The sequence below is a fragment of the Lepisosteus oculatus genome, chromosome 15 (genome assembly GCF_040954835.1).
Source record: "Lepisosteus oculatus isolate fLepOcu1 chromosome 15, fLepOcu1.hap2, whole genome shotgun sequence".
NCBI lineage: Eukaryota > Metazoa > Chordata > Actinopteri > Semionotiformes > Lepisosteidae > Lepisosteus > Lepisosteus oculatus.
This window is the reverse complement of record NC_090710.1, coordinates 8,091,509-8,110,667: the sequence shown is the minus strand read 5'-3', so window position 1 is coordinate 8,110,667 and position 19,159 is coordinate 8,091,509. Positions and strand designations below refer to the sequence as shown.

Sequence of the window (19,159 nt, the reverse complement as noted above, 5' to 3'; positions counted from 1 at the left end):
AAACCCACAACAACATCCAAAGAACTGCAGGCTTCACTTGCCTCAGTTAAGGTCAGTGTTCATGACTCCACCATAAGAAAGAGACTGGGCAAAAATGGTCTTCATGGCAGAGTTCCAAGACAAAACCACTGCTGAGCAAAAAGAACATAAAGGCTCATCTCAGTTTTGCCAGAAAACATCTTGATGATCCCCAAGACTTTTGGGAAAATACTCTGTGGACTGACGAGACAAAAGTTGAACTTTTTGGAAGGTGTGTGTCCCATTACATCTGGCGTAAAAGTAACACAGTATTTCAGAAAAGGAACATCATACCAACAGTAAAATATGGTGGTGGTAGTGTAATGGTCTGGGGCTGTTTTGCTGCTTCAGGACCTGGAAGACTTGCTGTGGTAAATGGAACCATGAATTCTGCTGTCTACCAAAAAATCCTGAAGGAGAATGTCCGGCCACCTGTTCATGACCTCAAGCTGAAGCGCACTTGGGTTCTGCAGCAGGACAATGATCCAAAACACACCAGCAAGTCCACCTCTGAATGGCTTAAGAAAAACAAAATGAAGACTTTGGAGTGGCCTAGTCAAAGTCCTGACCTGAATCCGATTGAAATGTTGTGGCATGACCTTAAAAAAGCGGTTAAGGCTCGAAAACCCTCCAATGTGGCTGAATTACAACAATTCTGCAAAGATGAGTGGGCCAAAATTCCTCCACAGCGCTGTAAAAGACTCATTGCCAGTTATCGCAAACGCTTGATTGCAATTGTTGCTGCTAAGGGTGGCCCAACCAGTTATTAGGTTTAGGGTGCAATCACTTTTTCACACAGGGCCATGTAGGTTTGGATTTTTTTTCCCTTAATAATAAAAACCTTCATTTAAAAACTGCATTTTGTGTTTACTTGTGTTACCTTTGTCTAATATTTCAATTTTTTTGATGATCTGAAACATTTCAGTGTGACAAACATGCAAAAAAAATAAGAAATCAGGAAGGGGGCAAACATTTTTTCACACCACTGTATTGTACATAATATAAGAATAATATGTAGTAATATGAAGTATCTTCTTTACCATATCACTGGCTGGAGACTACATTATTTTAAATGGTTCTCACATTCTTAACAGGCCTTCACATTAAGGTAATGCTTATAAGTACTCACATGCTCAGAGAGACAAATTATGCAATTCAGTTTCACTGGGCTTGATGCAACTTGATGCCCTAGAATATATTGAATGCCAAAATTTATATCATTCAGTTTAAGGACATCTGTTTCAAGAGGTGATTTAACATGTTTTGCATTTTAAAAATAATACTTGGGTTTTTCTTTAGCTTGTTTTTCAATGCAAAACTGAAAATATATTGTGGGCAGACATTTTTTCATAAGGTGCAAAAAAAGTAAGAAATCACACAAGAAGTACAACAAGTTCTTACTTTGAGAAACTCCACATTTCTTTGGAATATATCTACTTAAAAGAAAAGTAATTTCACAAAGTGAAATGCACTTCCACAAGTTTTGCATAGTTTCTTGTCTGTTGAGCTTTAGAATACTCAAGTTGTGTAATGAATATTGTTTTAAAATCATGTGCTCTCACTTTTCAAAACACCTAATAGAAGTCTTCTTTTTTTCAGAAACATTTGAAACACTCATCCGGCATGCTGAGAACCACACAAATACATTGTTTCGCACAACATACAGAAACATGGCTGCGGATGCTGCTGGATCTGTTAAGGAACTCTTTACAGATGTAGGACTTTTTGTGTTGGGCTCTGAGGTCAGCGTTGAGGATTTTGTCAACAGATTTTTCGATAGCCTGTTCCCTTTGGTTTACAACCACCTTATAAACCCTGGCTTGACAGATATAACGATTAACTATGCTGAATGCATACGGATGACAAGAAGGGACCTGAATCCCTTTGGAAACTTTCCCAAGTTGGCAGTTGGACAAATAGGAAGATCTATGCTACCAGGACGTGTTTTCTTACAGGCCTTGAATTTGGGAATTGAAGTTATTAACACCACAGACCACTTGCAATACACAAAGGAGTGCAAAAGAGCACTACTCAAGATGCAGTACTGCCCCCATTGCCAAGGGCTGACACAAAGCAAACCTTGTATGGGATACTGTCTAAATGTGATCAGAGGATGCCTGGCCAACATGGCAGAGATTGACAGTCACTGGAGGGAGTATGTAAGGTCTTTGGAGGAAGTGTCAAATAGCATGCATGGAAGTTATGACGTTGAACAAGTACTGCTTAACTTGCATTCACTTGTGAATGATGCTATAATGCATGCTCAAATAAATGGACCAAAGCTGTCAGTTCAGGTAAGAACATAAGCTTTAAATACAAAACCACCCATTCATACAGTATATTAAAAACACAATGGTGTAGGATATCACTTTAATATTAATTATTTATGATAGAAATATCATAGTGGTATGATATTAATTAATGAGTATGATAGAAAATGATTATTTTCTTCAATTGCGTTATTATATATTTATATATTATACTGTGACTTCATTGGACATTATTGTAACATGTTGTATATTATATATTGAAAAGGATAAAGTGGCTTATTCATTTTTTTGGGTGAATAAACATCACATAGGTGCAGAACCTCCAAATTATTTGCTAACCCAAACACATCAAATATAAAAAATATAAAGGAATAATCTAGTTTAATGTTTGTAGCCATTTTAATTTATTTTTTATTTTTTTTTGGTGAGGTTAGACTAGATATATTGCATTTTCTGGCTTCTTAATAAAAATGCACGATAAAACAACCATTTAATAAAATACAATTCAAGGTTAATTCAATGCCAAAAAGCAGATCAGAAGAGTAAAAACCAACAACATTGTAGAGTCTCTGGAGCCTTCATTAACTGTGTAATCGGCAATGTATACGCCTGAAGAAGTCTTCAAAACCAAAACATGACATTACCTCCACCATGCCTCACAGACGAGGTGTTGTTCTTGAGAGCATCTGCAATTCCTCTCTCCACCCTATACCCTTTTCCATCGCTTTTGTAAAGTTGTATCATGCTCATCTGTCTATAAAACTTTATCATAACTCTCCTGGTTCACTTTTGTGCATCTGAGCAAATTCTAATCTGGTTTTTCTGTTCTCAGGGACGATGAGAGGTTTACATCTTGCAGTGTAATATTTGTGATTCTGCTCTCTCACTCTTCTGTGAATTGTGGATTTTGATACCTTCACCCTGCACATTGAAGGTTGTCAGTAAATTCACTGGCAGTTGTTTTAAGATTTTCCCCTAAAATGTTGCTTTTAGGGGAAAACCCTAAAACTTTGATTTTTCTGTCATCAACTGATGTCAGTCAGACACACATGCCACCATTATAAAAAAAAATATATACGACTATTATACAATAACTAGACAAAGTGATTCCTAATTGTTTTGCAAGCCTCTGTTCATTAATGCATTGAACACAAATATTCAGATTAGAGGAAAACTTGAAAATGCATATAGAGCAATGCAATGAAAGATAAGAAATACTAGAATGTTATTATTGACTGCAAAAGAAGCATGGACCAATCTCCATGCTTCTACTGGAAAAATCAAAAGATCACAAAAATGGCAAAAACATGAATGAGCTTGGAACAACTCTGGTACAATCTGAAATACCAGGGAATGACAGAAAATCAAGTTATTATTTAGAAGCTGTGAAAAAAAAGTATCTGGTGGAAGCTGAACTCATTTTAAATTACTTGGATATCTAGCACTTTTAAGCATTCTAAAATTCCAAAACACATTACATTCATAAATTATACACATGTACTGTAGGTACCTGCTGCTGAACTCGACGAGAAATGCTTTTTTAAATGAAAACATCTTAATTAGAATAGCATCCCAAAGTCCAAAGCAACTGTTAAACCAAGGTTTGGGATTTTCCTAGGGTTGTACTACAAATTTCAGAAGAGCAGTGTAAGACTTCACATTCACCACAGATCTCAATTACAACAAATCTGGTAACAGGTAGTTTTGAAACAAATTCTGATTGTTTTCCCAAGTTAGAATTAAAGTAGTTTCCCCCAGGGAATGCATGCAGTAAATGATCTCCAAGTTCTCCATAAAATCAACAGAATTGACCTGGGTCTTAAATAAGTCAGAAGAACTCAGGAAGAATGTGGATGCCCAATGTAGTACCATGCACACAAAGTCTTTAAAAGACAGTGCTTGTCAGATATCCCAATTGGGTATACAACAGTGTAAGATCTACTGAGAAGGTTGAGGAATAAATATTTTTCAGTGTAATTTTCAACAGTTGCAACAGAAAATTTGCTTAATATTTTCTGGAATAAAGTTGAAAGGTGCAGATCTCACAAGAATGTTAGACTAGTAAAATGGATTGAGGGATTGAGGGATTTGCTATACAAATGTTATTACCTATGTCTTAAAGAGAGTACTATATACAGTGCTATAAAAGGTCAGAAACTGACTGTTCTGGAGCACAATATCTCCATCTGCTGGACCACTTTGGCTAACACAGGACCTACTGCTGACTCAACTGAATTATTGTGTATTGGATTTTGTCAAGAGAGGTGGCTCCAGGAATAAACAAGCAGATTTAAACTGAAGTATATTTCATTTGAACTAAACAAGGAAATGTGCTTGCAAAAGCATGAAAGCAATTTTTTTGGTCAATATATCGATTTCTATTTTTTTAAATTACTGTATATAGGATGCACATATAACCCACTATCTTGTATGAAATTAGTCATTTCTAACCATGAATCGCAGGTGTGCTGTTGCCTGTTAATACATGATAACAGTTTTATAATTATTTTTTGCTAATATATAATACATTGTTGCGGTTACCTTCTTGTATTTTTCCATAATTTGCATAGTTTAGCCAGGAAGCTGAATTCCCTTCTGCATATACAGTATCTATATTTTCTGGTACATTCTGGTGTCTAGGAGGTACCTTAAAATGAAGAAAAAAAAATAACCGAAGATGAGAATGGATTGTGAAAACTCACAAGTATGCTATGCTATGTTCTGTGTCTCTTACTATACAGAAAATCACGAGAAAGAGACATAATAAATACCAGCACAGTATCTCCATTTATTTGGAGTCTCCATAAGATGCATTTGCAATATTCTGTAAATTTCAGATATTCAGCTGGATGTAAGAAAATTGACAGATTATATCAATTTATTTTTCTTGCTTGGTCTTTTTTAGAGAAGCTTAAAAGGGAATTTTAGTGAGATTAAGTGTAGATAGTATATGGATCATTTCAATACATGAAACATTTATAATGTGTGATACTTCTTTCTTATGTAGGTACACAAGATGTGCGGACATCCAAACAGAAAATCAGCACAGTCATCAGGCTCTCCACTTGAGAATGCCAAAGATTTGGTCTCTCTGAAGGTTCCTCCTAGAAATACAGAAGAATCTCTTGCCAGCAGACGAAAGTAAGATTGTTTTGTTTTAAGCAAATCATAATACAGCATATGGATACCTAGCATACATTTGAATGTGTATTGAAAAACAGTTTCTAAGATTTACTAAAACATTATTAAAGGCTTATTTTTACCTCATTTTCCATATTCAAGTAATTCTAACCTGTTGGACCACTTACACCGGATTTACGTACTATAATCAAATCCTATCAAAAACTTTAAAGATACATTTTTTTGTTCGAGTTTTTTTTTTATCCAAGATGGTGGGTAAAGTTCCTTTTACTTTTTGGGTATACAGTAGAGTAGAAAAAATAGAATATAAAATGAGCTTTTTGTTTATTTGTATATTTAATTTCAGAGAGTTCATTAATAGTCTGCGGCTGTACCAGACATTTTATGCTGGACTTGCAGATCATCTTTGTGTGAGTGAGCTGGCTTCATCTGATGGGCTCTCATGCTGGAATGGAGCAGATGTGGTAAAAAGGTAGGCATGCAACCATGTTTTGTTAAAGTAATTACTGGCTTGCCTATGAAAACCTGTATTTTTCTAATTATATACAGAAATTATCAAGGATTTTGGACAGATTTTATGTTTTGATTGTATTTACAAAAGCAATTAGAGCATATGTATCTCTCTCTATATATATTGTTCTTTAAATGTACTTTTGAGGAAGTGATATTTTAAATTGCTTACATTGTTATTTTATTCACATTTACTTTCTGGAAAAGTAAGCACTACTGGAAATGCATGCCATTCAGTAAGCAGTTTTTATCATTTTTTCACTGTGCTCTAGTTTGGATGGCAGTCAAAGATTCTTGTGTTTTACATTTCATCAAATACAGTACACATACGCTGATGGCACACTTCATGTTTTGAAAAACATCCTTTACTTTATCTGTGTGCACTTGCCAGGATGTCACTATATAGGTTTGTATTTTACATGACAGCCTGCCAGTTCCTGATTCAATACTGTAACCTTACATGGGATATACCATTTATATAGACGAGTTTCCATTACTTTATTGCTTCTTTTGCCCCATTTCACTTATTCTGTTATCTTCTAAGACCTTGCATAAATTGTCTTGCATTCCTACTGCGCTGTTATTTTATTTCTTTGCTGTCATTATTTAAAACAGTAATAAATAATACAGAGGAGTGTGTTTAAACTGTGTCTGCTTCTTGTAAAATCTCAGAGAAGTGAGTTAATTTCTGGGAGTTAATCTTTTTCTGGGTTCTGAGCTGACTCAGTGACAATAATTGAAGTGGTATATCAGCCAAGCCCACCTAGTAAACGTTTGAAACTAACATTTAAAGAACTTTTACATTTTATACTCTTACTCAGCCAGAAGGGAAGAAGGATTAAGAGATAAATCGGCATCAGTAGAAGCATAATAATGACTTCTGATGCAAAAAGCAGAGAAAAAAGTACAATGACTTTGTGTTCAGTTCCTGAGCTGGGGGTGTTATCTGCGTGGAGCTTGTATATTTTTCCCATATTTGCTTCGGCTTCCCCTGGGTATTCAGATTTCCTTCCACAGTCTAAAGACATACTGGTAGGTTAATTGGCTTCTGTTGTGAGTGTGAATATACTGTAAATGTCAAGGGCAAAAGCTGATGTCTGGCAAATCTAGTTTCTACTAGACAAATCTAGTTTAGTCAAGGTCTTCTGGTCATAATGCAAAGTTGCTACTATTTCTGAAGTTGCTGATAGGGTGAGAGTTCCTGTACCATTGCTCCTTTGGACTTCAGTGAGTGCAGATAAAAATGGTAACATTATGATTCTTCCAAACAATTTTTGGAAATATTACACGTCTGAATAATTTAGATTGGTCAGACAACTGGAATTTTCCAATAACATAAACACTCTTTAGAATGTAAAAGTTGTAAATTACTTTTTTTATGGATTATACATTGCACAATGTTGCACAAATATCTACCCCCCTTTATCTAAATCATGCTTCTTTTATAAAAGGAAAGATTGGAAAGGTAAATGATAAAATGTGAATAACTGATGTTAAAACACCATTCATTCAAGTCTTTGTTACTATCATGAGAAAAGTGTTTAAGTAAAATTATGAACCAACATTACCAGTCTTGCTTTGTATTGACAAGAACGTAATTATCTGGAGATCTTAGGCACTACATTTACTGTACATTCTGCAGGGAAAAGAACTAGTGATGAATTGCTAAATTGTGTTGTTGCTGGACTTCAGGGAAAATAAACAGCTTTCCTAGATAATAAAGCCTACTTTACAATGGACTTGTTGACCTGAAGTGCACAGATGTTTAGCTTGTATTGTCTTTCTGTTTTTTTCTGGAAAGTAGTTGTTGAATTTGCAGTATTCCCCTGACTTCATTAAACTGCATTCCATTTTTCATACAGTACATGCTTCACTGAAAATATAGAACGAATGATTAAACCTTAACTTCATGTCGACTGCATATATCAAAAATTGTAAAAAGGTCATACATTATATTGTATATGCCTTGCACTGGAATGTATTAAACTGTGACTGTTAAAGATAATCCCGTCTGTACTCTCTTGCATTTGTCACAGTTTTGAGAATGTTCTATAGTATGGATGTAACATAATCAAAGATTATGTGTTGGAGATGGAGTTCCATATAATTATTTACTCCTGTGTATGTTATTTTGCACTTTGCACATGTTCCTGTTTCCTCTGCTTACTTTGAGAGACTTGTTCTTCAAGATTTTTTCCCATCCCTGCAGATCTGGAAGGCTGCTCACCAGTGATAAAAGGGTATGCATTCCTTCAGCAACCAAGACATGGGAGCAAAAGCAAATATGCACAGGCACAATAAACACGATCTAAACAATGTAATTGCGAAATAAGAAAAAACAATAGAGTTTTTGGAGGGTCTACAGGGTCTACAATCTTTCATTTAATCCATGGTTAAATGTCACATTATTCTTGACTAATCCTAGCAATTAACTAATTCAATTAAGCATTAGATCACTTTGACGAAATACAAAATGTATCTCGGTTTAGAGTTTGAGACTTTCAGACTGAACAGTGATTCAAATGTTTTGGTTGATTCAAATCAAGATCAGTGTAGTAAATTACACTGTCACTTTAACCAGATCAACTTTAATACCCCTTAAAGGATTTGTACTGTATGTGTGGTTATGTGATCGTCACGGTTCTGCGAGGTGTCATGCCCTCCGCCACCTGTTCTGTCCCGCATTACTGGGGCGCGAACCTGGGTCTCTGGCGTAACGCAATAGGGAACCAACCGCGTGTGCTAAAGGAGACCTCCCCCAGCCCAGGCAGCTGAGGTCCCTGCTACGTGCAGTGAGGGCGCTGACGTCACCGCACTAGCTCCGCTACAGTTACTTACACATCATTGAACAAAAAAGAAAATGAAGTATGATATACACAAAACAACAACTTTCAATTTTATGAGCCTTGTTTGTATTGTTTTGGCAACTAGCAGCATACTATATATACTTGTTTGGGTCATACAGTGCTGCACTACATGATAATGGGCAGTGTAGAATATTCAGTCTCTGGACTCATAACTGGTGGGTTGTGGGTCCTCATTGCAGACACTCTTTGTTGTTCTTTGTTCATGTGTTCTCTGCTTGCTTCATGTTCAGAAACCAGTATAAGCTCTGCCCCAATGAACCATACCTAGCACTTGTTAATCATCTACCATTTGTAAATTTACTACTTAATTATATAAATATTAACAGTGGCACAGAATCTGTCTGATCTTCTTCATGAGAAGAACCATGCTGCTACCATTTTATGGCCAGTTTCAACTGGAATCAAATTTAACCACTGGGTTTGGTTTGATTCTGATTAGTAGAGACATTGTAATTCGATCCAATTATACTTATTGTACATATCATTTTTAAGTAATGCAGAGGTGCACAAACATAATCTACTGATTTTAAAGGTCTCATTATTCCAGTGCTTGGCAAAGATCAGGCAAAGGTGATGATAATGACCTTTTCTTGTAAATAATTAGATAAATTAAGAACTCAGCCAATTGAAACACTGTGACCCTCTGATGTCTGTATTGTGTGCACATATATGCATACATATATGCATACATAACTTATATGGTTGATAAGGGTACAGTATTTTCCCTAGGACAGGGTACAGTGTCAGAGCATGACATGGACAATGTGCTTGACAAAGGCTGGAGCTATTGCATCCTCTCAATGAGCAGAAGGAATCATTTTAAAAATACTTCTGAAATAATGAATAAAATAAATAAATAAAAATAAAATGAATAAACTTCATTTTTTATTAAATTTAATTTTGTGTTTACAATGTGCAGGTAAATGCTTGAAATGATTAGCACAATTCTGGTTTACTTACATACTCTACTGTATGAAACTAGTTGCTTAAGCTAATGAACTAATTTAACTAATACATAAGCCATGTTTTCTAATTCATAGTAATTTATACTCGGTCCTGGACATACCTGTTTTGTTAAATATAAAAAAAATCTAAATCATTTACAAACACATCAATAGCTGAGGCAAGCATTCAACTAAAATGTGATTGGTTCACTGGAGGGATTTTGTTATTACAAAGAAGTCCTTTCAAAATGATTTTGTTGTTTATATTGACTTTTGTGCTATGTGCTTAATTTTGAATCTTGCTAATAACTGTGTTGATAACAAATTTGAAACTGTGACATCTAAGAATTAGCTAAGAGAGGTACTGGGGGAGAACACAATTCCTTGTATCCATAGAGACAGCTTAACAAGTGAATACCTTTCCTGCATTTCAATGGTAACTATTTCTAAACAGCCTCTTCAAGACTGCATTGTGTAATATAGGCCCTCTATGTACTTGTGTATGCATTTATCATATTTTCATATTCTTTAATACTATCTTTTTAGAATATTTTTTAAATGTAAGTATTAAAGTGATGGCATTCAAATGAGTCCTCTTTTGAGTAGGGAAGCTGCTCAGCTGGGGTGAGTGTGTTAATTGCCTGATAAATCATTTTTCGGTAAATATTTTATCTTGTCTATACATATTTATTTTGTGTAATTATAGGAATATTCTTATAAAAGGTATATGTTTGTACTACACAACTTACGGGAAGTTCTAATGTAAGCTTTCAGAAAGACCGATAGCATGCAATTTAAGCTAGGGTATACCTGTATCTGGGTGACATGCAATGTAATCAATCAGACCTACTTCCCTGGTACTTGTAATTTTAAATTTGATTTTGGCTTGAACTGGGTTTAAATTTGTATATTCATGTATTCAGCCAGCAAACATCTTCTTAACTGGGTAAACCTTATTTATATTTAAAGTTATTGTTGAAAATATTTGTCCTCTATAAAAAACATCAGAAACGAAATATATTTTTATACATTTTAATTGAAGCATAATATACATTTTTCTGGCATTATTCCTGTGGGACAGATAAACCCGAATTATGCACTATCCTTTGAGTATCATTGATTAGTTGAAAAAGTCTTGATCCATTACTGGGTGATAAGAGACCTTAAATTACACAGTAGTACATTATGATGTAATTCAAGATCCATTATCACAACAATTGCTACCTTATGAGATCTGTTTCCAATGTATAATAAACAAAGGAACTGCCTTCACATGTTGACTTTCTGCTATTCCCTGTACATACTTTTTTCCCACGTGCTCTTTGGAAGGTTCAAAATGTAAGCTGTCCAAAAGATTGGTAAATTAAGTCAACAAAAGACATGCTTTTGCAAACCTTTGCCAATAACACACAAACCTTACTCTTTGTCATAAACAAGTAGTTATGTGATGATGTTTCAGCATGTTAAGGAGTTTTTTGTATTCTTTGAATTGATTATAATATTTTAATTAGTTCACGTGCCAAGGCTTTCTGGTGGAAGATATACCAGCTTATATCTACTGTACATGCTGTTATTTAAAACACAAATCATTTGCTGTTCATGGTGTTTTATTTTTATCAGGTTCTCTTTAGACAATCAAATAAGTGCACCTCTGTGATTCCTTGGTGTATTTATATTGCTGACAGAAATAGGAAATCAACTAATATTGGAGAACCCAACATACCATAAATATTTATGTGATGAACTTGAATCCTCTGACTGAGTGAAATGTTTGGACATTTTCATTTAATATTGGACAATATTATTTTCTAACAATTAGCATTCAACAGTGAAGGCAGGTACATTTCTGGTACTGGTAAAGTGTTGATATTTTTCTCTGGAGGTGGTTATAAATGATATATTCACAGTGAGATCAAGCATTTGTTATTTTAGACAACTGAACGAGCAGCATGACAGCAAGCAAAAACATAGTATAAAACTTGATGCTGTAGTAGACGTATGAAGGAAGGATACAACACTGAAAATATTTTTTGGGTCATTGTGATATCACCTGATATTGAACCATTACAGGAGGTGATTACTTTCTCACAGTGGATGATCAATGGAATCCCAGATTTGCAGAATTCAGGTGATTTCTCTTTGTGTTGAAACATAGATTTCTTTTTTTCTGCAGCATTTGTTGTTGTCATTACTGTGTTGGATTTTACAATGTTGTCTTGCTGTATCCTACTGATTGACATCCAGTCCAGGTGCCATGTGTTGTATCTCAGATACACAGTAAAGGGTTAATCAGCAATATGTTTTTTAGAATTAGGACAGTAAGCTACTGATGTTTGAATGAAACATTTACTTCTGGATTCTGTCATTAATTTTGATGTGAAGACATCCCTAAATTCACATCTATTTTCATCCTATAATCACATCTCGTAAATTTGGCTTTGTATTTCATTTACGCATCAACACATCAGCACATGAGGGTCCTCTGAATTCTAGTAAAAGGTAGGATCAAAATGATTTTCTGATAAAGCCTAATTTTGTGTTTCATTTGATACTCAAAGAACACAAATATACAAAACTGTCCTTGGAGGGTTTATTTTTGAGGCAGTTTTGGCAGTGTTGGAATTGTGTGGTGTGTTATTTATGCAATTCAGTTTGTTGTTGTTCTGTATGTGATAATCTCTGTCCATAGAATTACAGTGATCACAGTACTGAGACTTGGTCTTTTCTAGTTACCACAGCAACACCAAAATTAATGTAATCCCTTAACCCAGTGGTTCTCAAACTTTTTGGACCAAGTACCTCCCCTAATCCAACCAAAGCATCCAAGTACCACCTACAAGTCATCATCTCATAGGAACCCCAGAAAGTCTCAATGACCAACATGAGCGCATGTGCACTCACACTCACACATACATATATAAATATTATAATAATAAACCTTGTTTGATATATTAAAATGTGGCTTCTCAAAGTGTTTTTACAGAAAAAAAACAACAACAAATAAAAATAAAAAAGCACCATTTCAGTAAGAGGGGTGAGCCTGTTTAGTGGAGCAAAGCAGATGTGAATTAATGTTTCGAGCCTTGATACAATTCACAACAGTCTTAACAGATTTTAAATCGTCAGGCATTTTCTTGACTGTCTCACGGTGGATGTTGCAATGAAACCATTAATTTCTGGAGCAACCTCTCTAATTCGTGCAACTACATCGCTGTGTCGGCTTGTCATTGCTCTAGCACCGTCTGTACAAACTCCGACACATCCAGTCGCTGCCATTCTCTTCGATAAATTCATTCAGAAGCTGAAATACGTGCTCTTCTGTAGTTCCTGTTGGTAGCGGCTTACAGAACAGAAAGTCCTCACGGGACGTACCCTCAAACTCGTATCTAACGTAAACGAGCAAATTGGCCAAATCGACTACAGACTCATCTAATTGCAGCGAAAAACATCTGCTCATCTTAACGCGCTCTGTCAGCATACTTTTGATATAATCCTTCATTTCAATAATTCTATGAATGTCTTTCAGGGGGGGGGCAGCAGGTCGAGCTGTTCAGCAGCTTTTTCTCCACACATAATAGTGTGGGGCTTACCTGCTTTAGCAATCCGCAAGCTTGCATTTTTCCACGTTTCCGTTTTTATTTCAGTGTTTATTTTAAGTATTTCATGCGCATGGGAGAGAAACACAGAGAGGCTCTGTGTATTTTTCTCAAATTAACTTAGAACAGTTCTTAAATATTTTTCTGTTATTTTTCACGCTTTCCTGTGCTCATAAGATTACCAGCGTTCGTAGCACGCATTTCTATGCATTCCTGTGTTTACAACGTTGGCATTGTTCCAAAATCACGCACATTTTCCTTTCTCCCTATTTGCTGGAGATACAGTAGCTTTTTTTAAATACAAATGGTCACTTGCGTCCGTAGCATGCATTCTGTCCTGATTTTTTCAGCACACACAACACAGTTCCAGGGTCATTTGGTGTACTACCTGGCGGCACGCCACGTACCACTGCAGGTACACGTACCACAAATTTGAGAACCACTGCCTTAACCTATCAATTAATTCCTACATGTCAAGAGTAACGAGGTTTATTGTGTCAGAATGAGATCAGTGTCATGCACCGGACTACTGCTTCTCCAGATATTAACCCAGGAAGCACCTGTGGATTGAACTGGATTGACAAATTACATCAACATTTACTTTTGCCGAATGCCATTACTGATCAGTTAATTGCTTTAAAGATTAATAGAGAATAGCAGTGTGCTTGTTTATTATCTGAAACTTCTTTATTAATTATGTAATGATGAGACTGCCAAAACCCTAGTAATCTAATTTTTCCCAATTTTACTTGCTTGACTTCAAGGTTGTAAACATTTCAATATATCATATTTCAATTTATAAATCTGACCAATTTCAAGTATTATTTTTTATCATTGTTTATCAAGAGAACATTTCTGATCAGCTTCTGTGTCAGTCTTGATTATCAAGGCCGTCACTGGAAAGCTTTGCTGTAAAATAAAGAATCTTCTTTAATGATGGGGACATTTTATCATCTAAAATACATGTAGCGATGTATTTCCTGATTAATAGCTTTGGTTTTTATCTCACATTTATTAGTTATAATTAAAGTTCAGTGTGGGAAAAAATGGAAAAGGCAAAATGTATATTTCATATATATCATTTAATTACTATATACTAAGACTTACGTGAGGTGACAGCTATTAAATGGTGGTAATAGAAATCTTTGAAAAAAAAATAAAATCTTAATTTTCTCCTTGTGGTCAGTTTTGCCTGTATTAAATAATTTCTCATTAAATTACTGATTCTTTGTGGTATTGATATTCCCCTGTGGTGAATACATTTCTGTAAAATAAAGGTAGACAAGGTTGTATGTGAGCATGGGAGTACACCATAAACATTTACCATATTTTGAGTGAAATATTCTAGATATTAAAGAGATTTGTTTCCAATCGGAGACTTTGGCTAAAGCCTTGCCTCATATATACAGTAGTATGTTATTTTAAATATTCCTCAATGTGTTAACACATTTAGGGTCATTGAGAGGCTAGTCCTGTTGTTTGTATTCAGTACATCAACCCCTGCGGATGTGCAAAAAAGACAATTTCATGTTAACAACAGGGAGATTAATCCCCTTTCCAGAAATTTTCTGAGCTTAACTATCGGTTAATTTGTGTTTACATATCTGTTGCATATTTAGAACAGCTTGGCTTGTACCACCATCATAGATTTAGCAGTAGAAGGTTTGTGTTTGTCTTTATAATCTTGGGCATGTGAAGAAACTAACATTCAGTGGCGATTATGTTCTAATTTTTTTACCGTTGTAACAAATAAATACGATTTCATTGATCTGCATTATGTTATTTTTTTTCCTTCCAACTCCCAGTTCAGAATTTAGAAGTCTTTTTTTACAGAGGGCGGTTTACACTCAGCAGTTCACTGACTGGTTAATTGTAAATTTTCTTCAAAAGGGAACAATTTAAAAGACTTTTGAGAGGCAACACTTTATTTATTGCTGAGAATTGCATGTAGGGCATCAGATATCCTGTTTTGATATGAAAACCCTCCTTTTTATGAGTTTTAACCTCTGGTTCATCAATTGTTGTGCACAGCAATTGTGGAGCTGCTATGTTATTTTTTTTCCTTACACAAATGGGCTTTCCAGGTAAACTGTCTATGTGACATTCTGTAAATTGCATTCTTATCAAATTGGTAAAAGTACTTCACCTTTCTAAATATTCTTTTAAAAACTATATATACAGTATGTCCTTACACTAATTTAATTGAAAATAAATGTTAAATACAAGTCCATACAATTTTTTTAACCAAAATTAGCTGACAGTTGTGTTTTCAAATATGTGCACTTAATGTTATGCTTATCATGGAAATTCCATGGATTTTGTGTATTGAGCATCATGGTTCAAAGTAAATTTAACTGGAATTGCTCTAATAATGTTTTGTGCGCATTTACATCCAGATTGGGGATCTAGTGCTTTCGAAAATGAAAATATTGTGTATATTACAGTAATCATAGTTTTCCAATATCTTAAACTACCGTAAAAAAATAATGTATTGTTGTAATTCATCTGAATTTTCATCTGAGTAGTTCATCTGAATTTTAATATGTTGATACATTAACTCAGAATTATATTAGGATAGCGGAACCTATAGATCCCTCTTGTTGAATTTGTGGCTAGATATTAAACATTGCCTATTATCATCATCATTAGTCTGAAGTTTTTTTTGTCAAAATATCGATCTTTAAACAGCAGAGGGGGCTAAATGCATCTTGTATGAAATAAGTTTGACATTTGGAAGAGTGACATACCACAAGCCATCTGTATAAATTTTATTAGTGTGTTGATTGTCAACATTAAAAAGTCTTTCATCGCCAGATTGAGGACTCTTTTTTTTCTTTATTGATTTATTTATTTAAAAATAAATATGAATGCATTAATGACTTATACTCTTACTACTCAACTAATATATATTCTAATTAAAATGAGAGGAACAGGAATCAAATTGAACATCTTGAATTGAAGATCTTTTTAACCTATATGATTGATTTTTTTACAGTGCTTCTTAACTCAATACCTGTACACTAGACATGTTAACATTAAGAAGAGTTGACATCAAGCAGTAAAATTCCATTGATTTTAAATGATAAATTATACTGAAACAACATAAGAAATCTATTAAAAATACATTCCTGACAGCTAGGCTGAAAGGAACAGAAATATGTGGTCAGAATCTGAAAAGATAAATTAAATGTTTACTTAGACTGATTAAAGTGCACTTTTAAAATTTGTGTGTTAATTTGTGCTCAGAGGTCTTTCTAACATAATCTTTGTATGAATATGGATGTTTGTTTTAATTGCATCATTTTTTGGTGTGCAGATTTCTATGAGATCTTCACAGTATGCCTGCTATGGTCTACCTTTTTTACTATGCTCTGTTTTATTTTTTTGCCCACTCAAGCCTATGTTTTCAAGAAAAAGAAACCATGGCTAATTGCTGAGAATATTTGTTTTTTCCATAGATTTCAAACATGATTGAGTTTAGGCAGGATTTATCCCTTCAGATTTAGCATGGAAACTTAAAAATTAAATTGAACATTTTTTTTTTGCTCCAGAGTTAATTTGTATACAATTTCCAACCTCAGCAGTATATATGGATAGGGCAGAGTGGCGGCACTGCGGCTAAGGATCTGTGGCTGTGAGTGGAAGGTTGCCTGTTCAAATCCTGTGACCAGAAGATGAATTCTACTCTGAGCAAGGCCCTTAACCCCAACTGCTACAAGGGTGCTGTATAAATGGCTGACCCTGTGCTCTGACCCCAAGCTTCTCTCTCCCCACCTGTGTGTCTCATGGAGAGCAGGTTGGGGTATGTGAAAAGTCAAATTCCTAATGCAAGAAATTGTATATAGCTAAAAACGTGATCTTATACTGTACATCAGTTTTATTATTTCATATATAGAATTGTGTTAATGTTTATTAAGAGAGGACACGTCATTGACAGTAACTTTAGTTTTTGTTTTTGCTTTTCTCTTATCTCCAGTACTCATGTTCCATAATTTATCTACACATTTATTTTTAGTGCCTCTATTTACCTCATACTAAACACAAAACAGGCACCTTTTTGAAAGCTTCATATGAACTTGCAAGTGAATTAATTTAAGTGAAAGCCTAGTTTTCCAGATGGTGACGTTCGTGCTTTTAGTCTGGAGTGTGACATGGCAAAGTAATTCCAATGCATGATGTACATTTAAGAATAAAAATGAATTAAAAGAAAAATTAGGGTAAAATATTGATTATGGAGCATCATAGAATGGCAATAAAAACTTGCTTCAAGTGACGTACTGTAGATAATGCTCTTAGATATTCTTAGAAAATCTGAGAAAGATTTTTTTAATATTCATGATTTTCACATCTACATAACTGTTTACAATGCATAATCTATTATATCCTTTATGTCACATGTGGGTTTGAGACTGTCCACTTCATGGTGCAGTACACAAATAAAATGCACTGAATGCCAAATCTGTTTTGAGGCATTGCCGTATTAGAATTAAAATAATATTTCTAATTTTAAAAATAATATTTCTAATTTCTAAAGTATTATAATCTTGTGTACAATAAACTTTACAGTTTATCGTACACAAGATTATAATACTTTATATAGCTTTGTACAGTTGTAGCTTTTCTTTTTACATCACAAGGATCTTCTTTGATCTTTATTTCATATTACTGTCTTTAAGACCTTAATATGTTAAAACCAAAGATCTATTTTCTTATGGATCTTTATTTTTTATTTGTAATTGCTGTCCATATAAAACTAAAATATAATATCTAAATTTAAATAATACAAGATCACAGGAACAAACTCCATGCAGATAGCACCCCATGTCTGGAATTGAGCCTAGGGCCCCAGTGCTTCGAGACAGCAATGCTAACTACTGCACCAGGCCCCACTGTGCCACCCTTAAACTAAGAGTACTATGTTATTATGTAGATGGCAAATCACTGTAAAATGTAGATTGATTATTACAGTTTCAAGTGTTTTCCTGAATTAAGGGGTCATCTATGAAATCTCTACCTGGATATTAAAAATACTGACATTATAACAGTATACATTCCCATAATGATATCACCATTCATTATTCGGTAGAAACTTTTCAAAGAAATTTTAATGAAAAGATTCATCAAATGATACAAGTGGAATGGCACTAGAATAGCAGCATAGAGCACATTGTTCATTGCTGTGCCTGTAGTACTGTTCCCTGTTTTCATCAGCAGTTATGTTTTTCATAACAATCCATCTCTGCCTCGCATTGTCTTACTTAATTTGAATATGAAGTTCATTTTGTAATGTACTGTACACTTAAAAAAGTTAATTTACTGTGTAATTTAAGATGGTACAAATAGCTACTTGGATCCATTTTCATTTTCAGTCCATTCAGCACTATTTTGTCAATTGTGTAAAACTGAATTCAATTAGCAGAGAAATGTAAAATTCAGTCAGTTAAGCAACTGCCATAGTTGCGGTTTTGAAAGTGCTGAAGTGATTTAGGCACAGTCAGATCTTAGATTGGAAAAATAAAACTGCACCTATGAATGCTGCAAATATGTTTGAAAAATCGTGAACTCTGATTTTGTTAAATGGTTAAGGATGTTCTGAGTTCAAGACTTTCATCACTATTTGAATGCATTGTTGGCTGTTACCATGGTGACATGGCTGACCTATTTAGAAAAGTTTCACCTTCTACAGCTCTGCCCTTTACCTGACAGCCAAGATAAATGACTGTGATCCAGAAAGGACATGAACACAAACATGCATTTCTGGTTGTCAAGTTCTGCTGATTGCTTATGGCAACTCTTATTTACTTTAACGTGAA

At 34.5% G+C, this 19,159-nt stretch overlaps 1 protein-coding gene across 3 annotated transcripts in view; it reads left to right on the top strand.

Annotated features, from left to right (window-relative positions):
• The window catches only part of gpc5a (glypican 5a), a 320,984-nt gene that overhangs the window by 66,010 nt on the left and 235,815 nt on the right, over window positions 1-19,159 (top strand). For all 3 annotated transcript variants that reach the window (XM_069178958.1, XM_015363661.2, XM_015363662.2), the window contains 3 exons: window positions 1,618-2,312; window positions 5,296-5,429; window positions 5,776-5,901. In XM_069178958.1, the coding sequence (XP_069035059.1) occupies window positions 1,618-2,312; window positions 5,296-5,429; window positions 5,776-5,901 (955 nt within the window). The remainder of the gene's footprint in view (window positions 1-1,617; window positions 2,313-5,295; window positions 5,430-5,775; window positions 5,902-19,159) is intronic.